This window comes from Myotis davidii, unplaced genomic scaffold, assembly GCF_000327345.1.
Source record: "Myotis davidii unplaced genomic scaffold, ASM32734v1 scaffold247, whole genome shotgun sequence".
Lineage (NCBI taxonomy): Eukaryota > Metazoa > Chordata > Mammalia > Chiroptera > Vespertilionidae > Myotis > Myotis davidii.
Genome location: NW_006299593.1, coordinates 3,185,889 through 3,196,976, shown reverse-complemented (window position 1 = coordinate 3,196,976; position 11,088 = coordinate 3,185,889). Strand labels below are relative to the sequence as shown.

Here is an 11,088-nt window from a genome sequence, read left to right as displayed (position 1 = left end):
CAGCGGCTCCGGGCGCATCCGCTTTAGGTTCCTGGAGCCGCCCGGCCCCGGGGCGAGTAGCGGGAGGAACGGCGCCGCGGGGGAGGAGGAAACTTGTTGGCTGGCTGGAATGAGAAGAAGATTAGGAAAGAGGATGGGTTTGTTAGCAAAGCAAATAACGTTGGGGGCGCGCCTAGTTCAATCCTAGGCTCCAAGTTCCAGCCCGCCAGGAAGCGGGGAAGGAGGAAGAAAGCAGAGGCCAACCGGACAAATAAATCAGGGTGGGAAAAGGATATAGACCTAAAAAAAATGGCAAAGAATTTAGAGGAAGGAGATACCAAAATTCCTGGTTGCAAAGCGCTGTGCAGGTTCTGTGAGTCTTCCAGGTGGCAGGCAATTCAGTTCCCGACTTAGGCTCTATGTTATATGCTTGGCCTCCAAAAGTCCTCCGCCCCCATTCATTGACTCCCTAACCCCTTTTTTTGTTTGTTTTTGTTTTTGTTTTTTTTTTTTTTTTTTTTTTTTTTTTTTTCAAAATTTTTTTTTTGCAGAGGAGCAGGGGAGACTTCTGCTGGCCCACCTGACAGGACTGTAGGAATTGCCCAGATTTGACAGCCTTACATTTGACTCATCAACGATTAACTAATTCTATTAATTAATGCACCATTCCTGCCAAGAGAAACTTAATCAAAGAGAGATGATGTTTCTGAGAATTTATTACCTGAGCAGTTGCTTAGTAAGATTTAAATAGTGTCTTTAGTAAAATGTAGATGGTTATCATAACTCTATGAATGACTCTAGAGTAGAATCAAATAAAAACTTATATGGCACATAGAACATGGCATGGACTTCTGACCCCAGATGTCTCATCTTACTTCACTGCTGCTCCTTTCCTACCACACCTTCCAGCTCTTTACACTCCAATAACGCTGAACAGGTGTTCTCTCAATTGGGCCAATATTCTCAAGACTTTTGCACACTTTGGTTACTCTTCATGGAATCCACACACCTTCCCTACTTAAATGCTACCTCTTAGGGAAAACCTTTTTTGTCTCCCCCAGAGAGACATAAGGACATGCATTAACCTCTCATTCTTTGAGTTGCCCCCTTTAAAGCAATATACTTTAATTTTTTACTTTTGCTTTCTGCATATTCCTCTACTAGGCTGTTTCTTGAAGCTAGAACAAGTGTTTGCATACTCAACACCTAGTATAGAACTTACCACAAAGTAAGGGATCAAAAATGCTTTTGAATGAGTGAAAAAAAGTCTAATGTTCTTAGTAGAGTTTACTTTCTATGGCTGGTTTTATGATCAAGTGAGCAAAGGGCTTTTCAGTTTTTCTTGGGGTGGGGAGGGGATGTCTTTTTATCACTGGCCTCAAAGAGAGGCCAGAAAATGTAACATTGAACTAATCAGAGTATTTCTAACATGAAAACCCTTTAATATTTCAGGCCCTTAAACAGGTTCCTGTATCACCCAGAGCAAAATTTATAAAACAACAGTGAGCTATTTGAAAAGAGACAACACGTTTGGGACATAAACATGCTATGTTTATGAGGCAAAGTACATGTTAGCCTCAGACCCTCATCTAAGCGGTTCTGGTAAGCCTTCAGTAAAACTTCCAAGATGTCAAGGTATGATTACAATGTTTCTGTGTGTGTGTGTGTGTTTACTGGTTTTAGGAAGAAACATCAATGTGACAGAACCATCGATTGGCTGCCTTCTGTATGCACCAAATGGGGATCAACCTGGGTATATGCCCTGACCAGGAATTGAACCCGAGACCCTTCAGTACACAGGAAGACGCTCCAACCGAGCCACGCTGGCCAGGGCATGATTACAATGTTTGGACACCTTTGTAAGCTGCCAGAAATCCTGTCAATGCCACAAAGAAAAGACAGCAGGACCACCGAAGTTCTCATGCTCAAACTGTAATTGCTGAACCCCCTGCTTTCCTCTTCTGCTTGTTTCTCCATCATGACTATCCATTTGTCTTGTCCATCTCCATTTTACAGCTATTTTGGAAAGTGCTTATGCATCAGTTGAGAGGAAGAAACTTTTAAGGCCAATTATTTCCCCAGCTGTTTAATACACGCAGACCCAGAGACAGCCCCAAGAATGAAAATTTACCTCCATAAGTGGAAGGCAGAGAAAGACCAAAGAAAGAGGCTGGCCACTCTAGTCAGGTAATTAATAAAATTTATAAAGGGGAACTTATAAGGCATGTCTTGGGTAGCTGCAAAACAAAATGGGTCCCCATGCCATTCACTGCCAGATACCAAAGAATTACATAGGGTAAAAGTGGCCAATAATCACAGGCACTAGTACCTGAATGCTAGAAATTATGTGCTTGACCAAGTCAGGACAACAACCTGTTCCAGGAACCAGCATATCACAGGAAGCAAGAGAGGCATAAATTTATGTTAGAATAACATCAATTCAGAGAGGTGGGTTTACAGAAAGCAACCTCTGTTCTGGTCTAGCTCTAGCTCACAGGACAGGCAGCAGTCACGTCATGGAACAGCCTTTCCTCCACACCAACCCAACCTTGAACAACCTCACCAACCCACTGAAACAAAGAGCCCTTTGTAACCAGGTGCCAGTCCAGACACTGATATAGAAGCATTTTGTTTGTCTGAACCCCATCTACAGAGCTTTGCCTGAGCTGCACATTTGGAAATCAGAGCTGCAGAAGAAAAAATTAAATTACCTAGGAATGAACGGGGACATCTGGGTCTTATTCAAACATCTGAGGAAATGGAAAGGATTTTTTCTCTGATCAAAACTTTTGAACAGAATTGAAAAAATAAAAAGTGATGATGGTGTGTCATTTATTGTCTCTTTATGCTACTCAATTTCCCAGGTTAGTCCTGTGAAATCTAATGGTTCTCAGCCTCCTCCTTGCTATGCATCAGGGCTTCTAGTTGTCATTTCTAAAGAAATGAAAAACCATAATTGAAATAGCTGTATAAGATTATCAAACTTCCACATTTGTGAGTTTTGTTATCCCTTGGCTGACTCCCAATATAAATAGCAATAAAATTGTTAAAATTAAAAAGGCCTACGTGGCTTAGTGGTTGACCATCGACCTATGAACCAGGGGGTAATGGTTGGATTCCCAGTCAGGGCACAGGCCTGGGTTGTGGGCTCCATCCCCGGTGGGGAGCATGCAGGAGGCAGCTGGTCAATGATTCTCATCATTGATGTTTCTCTCTCTCCCTCTCCCTTCCTCTGAAATCAATAAAAATATATTTTAGGGGAAAAAAGCAACCAATGAATGCATAAATAAATGGAATAACTGATGTTTCTATCTCTCCCTCTAAAAATCAATAAAAATTTTAGAAACAGGAATACTATCTCAAACTTTCATATATTTGCACTTGCCCTTTTTTGAACACATCAGAAAGGGAACCAGATGTTAAATAGGCCTTGACTATAGAGAACTAGTCATTTACAAAATGTGATTATAGGAGACCAAAAAGTTTCCTGTCCCAAATTACCTCCATTTATTGGCTATCACATGCCTAAAGTCCACCTGTCCATTTACACTGAGTGGCCATATTATTAGGACCACTCCATCAGTACTTCTTTGGGCCACCTTTTGACTTCAATACTGCGGCGATTCTTCATGGCATTGACCCCACGAGATGTTGAAAGGTGATGCGAGGAATCTGACACCATGCCTGATGAATAGCACTGTCCAGTTCTGTGAGATTTGATGGTTGTGGAACCAGCTGCCTGATGGCTCTTTTAACTTTGTCGCACAAATGCTCAATTGGATTGAGATCTGGTGATTGTGGGGGCCACCTAAGAAGGTAAAGTCTCCCTCATGTTCTTGAAACGACTCCTGCACAATATGAGCACCGTGACATGGTGCATTGTCTTGTTGGAAGAAGCCATCTCCATTGGGATATGCCATCAACATGATAGGATGAACTTGATCAGCAACGATACTTAGGTATGTTGTGCTATTTAGACGTTGTTCCACACGAATTAAAGGGCCCAAATCATGCCAGGAAAACATGCCCCAAACCATAACACTGCCCCCACCAGCTTGAAGGGTTGTACTCATGCATGTGGGGTGCATGCTTTCATGCTGTTTCCACCAAATTCTCACTCCGCCATCTGCATGATACAACTGGAAATGTGATTCATCGGACCACATGACTTTTTTTCCAATGCTCGACTGTCCACTCCTTGTGTTCCTGTGCGAATTGAAGCCGTTTTATCTTGGTAACTACAGACAGCAAAGTGTTCGAACAGGCCTTCGGCTTCCATATCCCATACGATGCAGGGTATGGCTAATTTGCCTACAATCGTCAGGTGGTCATAATAATCTGGCCAGTGTATAGTTAATGCAGAACACCTCCCTCTTCCCTAGGAGATCTACATTAAGTCATTATGATCTATTAACACTTTAGAGTGAAACTATTTATAGGATTACTTTTCATTTCCATACCAGGTGTGAAAAGGTCACTGAGGAAATGTAAATTTTGAAGGGAAGATAATTCTGAAATCAGAAGGAAGGCAGACCTGGGCAGATTACCTCGATTGATGACACTGGGCAAAAACGTGACAATATAAGAGCCTGTGGAACTGAGTATGGCAATGCAGAGAGGGGGGGTAAAATATGGAAGAAGGAATCAGATGAGTTAACCAGGGGCTCTGGCCAGGTAGGTCAGTTGATTAGAGAATCATCCCAATACTCCAAAGTTGTCGGGTTTAATCCCATCAGGGCACATACCAGAATCAACCAATGAATGAATAAATAAGTGAAACAATAAATCAATTTCTCTCTCTCTAAAATAATTTTTTTTAATTTTTAAAGAGATAAGTTGGCCATAAAAGCAAACTTCATTCACTGTGACAGTTATTTTTTTTGTCACTTTGGCTCAGCCACAGTGCCCAGATATTAGCACACATTCTGGATGTGTCTGAGGGTGATTTTGGATGAGATTAACATTTAAATTGGTGGACTTTGAGTAAAGCACCTTGCCCTCCATAATGTGTGTGGTCCTAATTCAATCAGTTGACTAGAACAATGGTTCTCAACCTTCCTAATGCCACGACCCTTTAATACAGTTCCTCATATTGTGGTGACCCCCAACCATAAAATTATTTTTGTTGCTACTTCATAACTGTAATTTTGCTACTGTTATGAATCATAATGTAAATATCTGATATGCAGGATGTATTTTCATTGTTACAAATTGAACATAATTAAAGCATAGTGATTAATCACAAAAATATATAATTATATATGTGTTTTCCGATGGTCTTAGGCGACCCCTGTGAAAAGGTCGTTCAACTCCCAAAGGGGTCGCAACCCACAGGTTGAGAACCGCTGGACTAGAACAATAGACTCACCTCTCCAGAGCAGAAAGAATTCACGAGCAGAGCTGGACTTGGATTGCAACATAGGCTCTTCCCTGTCTGCAGCAGTTGGGGCCACCCTGCAGATTTTGAATTTGCTAGCCTCCATGATTGCGTGAGTCAATTCCTAGTTTATAAAGCAATCCCAAGAGTATATAAGCTGAATTCATCTATAATAGCTCAGGAAATACATTGTCCAAACTCAATTATCTGTTCATGTGAATCAAAGAACAAAAATAAAAACTTCAATCTTGGCATTCACAACTGCTGGAGTTCTTCCTGTTTCCGTCCCTATCTTAATCTCTGTACTTTTGGAGACCAGAAATCCAGAGATGTAATATACCCATATTTCTTTTCCTGATATTGTTTGTGAAATGTTGTCTCTGAATTACTACAGAAAAAGGAGAGAGGATAATTTGCTATGTAGGGTATCTTAAAAAGCAGTACTCCTATAGTAGAGAGAGAGTTGTCCAAATTTCTGGCATGGCACAGACTATAAATCTCTGAGTCAGAAGCCAATAAAAGGACCAGATCAGCTTCTCATCTTTATTTCAGAGAGATTCTGCTTCATAAGGTAAAGCCTGAGCATGCTAAGGCAGTTTTTCTCAATTCAGCCTGCACTGTCTTATAATTAATTGAATTTTTTTCTACATTCTGGAATCTGTTTTTGTTTTAATCAATACTCAGCGTTATGATTTGTTTGTGTGTGTTTGTTTTTTGTCTCAAACCCACAACCTGGGCATGTACCCTGACCAGGAATCAAACTGGCCACCTTTCAATGCATGGGACAATGCTCAAACAACTGAGCCACACCAGCCAGGGCAGCCTGATATCATTTTTAAGCCAAAATTGTTTAGTTGGGGTTATTCCAGTCAAGGGCATATACCTAGGTTGCGGGCACATCCCCAATGGGAGGTGTGCAGGAGGCAGCTGATCGATGTTTCTCTCTCATCGATGTTTCTAACTCTCTATCTCTCTCCCTTCCTCTCTGTAAAAAATCAATAAAATATATTTTAAAAAAATAGTTTCAAACATCTCACAAAAGCTAAGCCATTTAGAATATTTTTTAAAGTATATTCTCCTTGTTCACTTCTGCATTTTAAAAATAAATGAGATGAGGTAAAATGTATTTTAAACTGCTTCAAACATTACGCAAAGAATTAACCATGAAAAATGACTAACAAAAATAAAATATCCCTGAATAAAATTCATGTGTACAGAAAATGATTCAGGATATTATAAATAACTCATATGAGGTCAAGTAAACATGCACTATTTATATATCATTCTTTGAAGGGCATATTTTATTAATCTGCAGTTCCTTAGCAGTTAATAATAAAAGCAAGGTATACAGTATCAATAAGTCCGATTGCTGGGCCCCCAAAAGACTCAAAATATTTTAAGGTGAATTTGTTTCTTTTTCATTTGATTCATCTTCCATAACCTAGAACCAAAAAAAAAGAAAGAAAGAAAACAAAGAGAATTTAAGAATTAAGAATATAATTAGAAATTGCTATTTTATTGTTTTTAACATTACTTTCTTACCTGAAATACTCTATTCTATAGTAATGCAAGTCAATAAAAATAAATCTATCAACAGCCCCAAAGCAGAAGGTTTGCATAGTAACCTGGTATCCTAACAACATAGAAGCAAACTGAATATTAGCAAATTAATTAAAAGCTCTGGTCTCCTTGTCCCAAAAGAGGCAATAGCAGAGTGTCAGCTGGTCAGAGAAGACTATAAAGATTAATTGGTATTTCCTAGTCATAAGACTAATGTAATTGATTACCCCCCTCCCTAACAAAACAGCATCTTACTTATTTAAATATATTCTGGGGTTCTATACCGAACTGTAAAAATATACATTAGAAAAATGAATTCTGAGCCCTGGCCGGGTAGCTTAATTGGTTAGTGTCGCCCAGATATGCCAAGATTTCCAGTTCGATCCCCAATCAGGGCACATGCAAGAATCAACCAATGAATATATAAATAAGTGGAAGCTTTCGCCGGTTTGGCTCAGTGGATAAAGCATCAGCCTGCGGACTAAAGGGTCCCAGGTTGGATTCTGGCTAAGAGCACATGCCTGGGTTGCAGGCTCGCTTCCCCACAGTGGGGGGCTTGCAAGAGGCAGCCAATCAATGATTCTCTCTCATCATTGATGTTTCTATTGCTCTCCCTTCCTCTCTGAAATCAATAAAAAATATATATTAAAAAAAATAAGTGGAACAATAAATTGATGTTTCTCTCTATCTCTTCCTTCCTCTCCCTCTCTAAAAATCAATCAAAAAATTTTTTATAAAATGAATCCCCCCAAAAAGTAAGTAAACAAAATATATTGGCAACTATTTTATCTTACTCAGATAAAAATTCATTTCAAACCTTAGAAAAATGTTAAGACTTTCATTTCTAGTAAGTTAATAAAACTAATGAATACTTGAAGAAAAAAATAAAATTAATGTCTTTTCATGAGTTAATATATTACTCAAATAATAAAGAACAACTCCTTTGGTAAGGAAGAGAGTTATATAAACTGAAGAATTTTTTTTTCCTTCACCACACCTACTACAATTAAATGCCAATTCAAGTTTACAATCTGACAGCCAATTCATCACCCCACCCTGGACAAGTAAACAAAAATGTTCCTTTGTCAATCCACAGTGTCAACTAATGTAATTTTTAAAAGGGATATGGCCAAAAAAAGGAAAAGGCATATGGCAGAAAATGGAACAAAATGTTTGTTTGTTTTTAAATCTATTACTATACCATACTATTAGAAAATTAAATGAAGTAATATTTGTAAAAATGCCTGGCACACAGTAGGTATTCATAACACTAAAGTTAATTCTAAATTAAAGAGTCATAAAGTCTGATAAAAATTATAACACTAAGATCCAGCCCTTGATGAAAATGTCAGGTCATGAATTTCTTTTCTTCTCAAATGTTTATCTTAAATCTATTTGATATTTTAATATTAAAACCATTGCATAATATTGGCATACCTGTTCTACGCCTTCTACTTCTGGAATATAAAACTGCAGCATGTTCTGAATTCCATTTTTCAGAGTAATGATTGAACTAGGGCAGCTGGTACAAGAACCTTGGAGTTTCAGCTGTACGATACCATCTTCAAAGCCCTTATATATTACATCTCCTCCATCTTCCTGCACAGTTGGCCTGTGGTCACAGTATATTTGTGATATTTAAGAGAATAGAAATTTTCATCAAAAAAATTTAATATAACTAAGAGCTTAGATTTTGTATTGGTATGTTCACAAAGTCAGAGTTACTTTTACAATAGAGAAATGAGGCTAGTCTCATTTATAATTTTAATTTTGTCAATTTCATTCATATAAATATATGCTCTACTTTCTATATTTAGTCTTGCTTATTAATTTTTTTCAGCATTTAAAATTTCAAATTTCCTAATAATTATAGTAATTACCTAAGATATACTCAATTTCTTTTGGGTGAATACAGAGAATCTGACACATGCTAGCTTTCTTTTTCAGGTAAACTTTTCATTGAAATATAACATTAATAAAAATATGTAGAAATCACGTACAATCAATTCAATTAATTTTCTCAAATAAACAAACACATCCTTGGGTGAGGATTTAAAAACAAAAGGATATGCATATGTTCAGATTTAGCAGAAAATGCTAAATAGTTTTTCAGAGTTATATAAACTTATATTCCCACCAGTGGTATGAGAGTTCCTGTTGCTCTACATCCTCAATAGCAATTGGTGTTGTCAATCTTAATTATCTTAACCATTCTAGTGGATGTGCAGTGATAGTTCATTGTGGCTTTAATTAGAATATTCACAATGACTAATGAGGTTGAGCACTTTCTCGTGTCTAGTGGCCATTTGGCTACTGTAGTTTTTGAGTAGCTGCTCCAATGCTTTCATGAAGAGACTGCTTCAGTCTCTGAATATTTGTTTTCTTAACAAATTGTAAGAGTTTTTAAATATAGTCTGTCATATATGTATTATAAATACCTTCTACTCTGTGCTTTGATTTTCACTGTAAATGGCATCTTTTGATGAAGTCATAATTCTACTGTACTCTAATTAATGTTTTTTTCTGTGATTTTTCTTGTATCCTGTCAAAAAAACTATTTTTGAAAAAACTCAAAAGTGATGCAGATACGTATTCTATTTTAAATTTCCTTTGTGATTTCTTTCTTGACCATGGTCTACCTCTGGTTTGTCCCCATTTCAAGGGTATAGTCCTATAGGGAACCCAACTAAGAGTCTGGATGTTTCTTGAGGCCCCAACCTTCCTTGACTGGTCCTAAACTCCAACTTTTGTTACTCCCAGAACCGTACAACTGTCAAAACTCTGTTTAGTGTTCCAACTGGCTTTTGTCTGACCTCTTGGTCTCTTCTCTTACACAGCTAAGAATAAGCATGTGCCATGTGGAGAGAACCTCTGAGTGTTAGGCTTAATTTTTCTTAACTTCTCTCTAGGATCTTGGCCCTTTAAGTCAAAGCTTTATTGACCCAGAATTTTAATTGTTGTCTTCCATTTCAACAAATTTGCTAAAAGCTATATGGTTTTTCTGATTCTTAGCAGCTGCCCCAAGCCAGTTTCTCATACTCTAGCCTCACACCAAGTATCAGCAAATGCCCAGAGGGAAGCCTCAATGTGCTTTCTTCCCTACCAGATCTAGTTCGCTTTGTTAGCTATTTAATGTCTTCACACACAATTTTTTTTAAATTGTATTTTACCTAGCTTTTCTGGGACTTAACACCAGAGCCATTGGTCTGCTACAAGCAAAAACTCAGAGCAGGAAGTTCTCTACTTATTTAATTTTATTCTTTATGGATAATAGCCTAAAATACAAGTAATCCTCTCCTCACAATCTTCCCAAACACTATTAAACTAATTTTTTTCTCAGAAATTTGGTATTATAACAACATCAAACCTAAATGGTAACTGTGAAAGATAAAGTACTTTACTGATTACGTTTAGATAGTTTTAAAATTCGGAGTGAATATAGACAACTATCATGGTAACCTTCTGTGGTTTACATTAACTTATACTTCTTTTAAAACTCTAATATAATCTCATAGACAACCAAACTATAATGAAAATTAGCTCTGCAGTATATATGATCTCAAGTAGAAAGATAAGCACATACCGTATTCTTGTATCTAATAGTTCTTTAATCATTGCCACAACTTCATCATCTTCTTCAGATCCTAGAAACAATTACAAATAAAACATATTAACAGTAGACATTTCATATCAGGCAAATACAAGTACTATTAAAATAGGATAATTTTAACCTAGTAATTTTAATATTTCATCTACACTAATAAAAGAGAAAAATGGTAATTGGCGTACGACACTACCCTTTTCATTGGCTAATCAGGGGGATATGCAAATTAGCTGCCAACTCAGATGGCAGTTAACTGACAACAAAGATGGCGTTAATTTGCATATGTAGGCACAATGCAGGGAGGCGAAAGGGAAAGCAGGAAGAAGCCCCCTGCCACTGACAGTGCTGTGAAGGAAACCCAGGGGGGAGCTAACAGCCAGGGGGGAGCTAAGACCCAGGGCCGCCTTTGCCCTGCCCCCCAGACATGATGGGAGAATTGGGCGCCTTTGTCACCCTGGCCAGTGATAGCAGGAAGTAGGGGTGGAGCCAGCGATGGGAGCTGGGCAGGGTCAAAGCTGGCAGTCCCGGGAGCTGGGGGTCCCTTGCCTGGGCCTAAAATAGAGCCCGC

General features: G+C 38.2%; 2 protein-coding genes across 4 annotated transcripts in view; both read right to left on the bottom strand.

Moving 5' to 3' along the window:
- The window catches only part of GFPT1 (glutamine--fructose-6-phosphate transaminase 1), a 78,088-nt gene extending 72,626 nt beyond the window's left edge, over positions 1-5,462 (bottom strand). The window contains exon 1 of the mRNA XM_006775349.2: positions 5,348-5,462. Coding sequence (XP_006775412.1) covers positions 5,348-5,462 — 115 coding nt within the window. The remainder of the gene's footprint in view (positions 1-5,347) is intronic.
- Positions 5,463-6,610: 1,148 nt separating this feature from the next.
- NFU1 (NFU1 iron-sulfur cluster scaffold) overlaps positions 6,611-11,088 on the bottom strand; it is a 21,849-nt gene continuing 17,371 nt past the window's right edge. For all 3 annotated transcript variants that reach the window (XM_006775329.2, XM_006775330.2, XM_015571510.1), the window contains 3 exons: positions 10,500-10,560; positions 8,354-8,528; positions 6,611-6,797 (listed from right to left, as the gene is read on the bottom strand). In XM_006775329.2, coding sequence (XP_006775392.1) covers positions 6,753-6,797; positions 8,354-8,528; positions 10,500-10,560 — 281 coding nt within the window. In that variant the 3' untranslated portion in view covers positions 6,611-6,752. The remainder of the gene's footprint in view (positions 6,798-8,353; positions 8,529-10,499; positions 10,561-11,088) is intronic.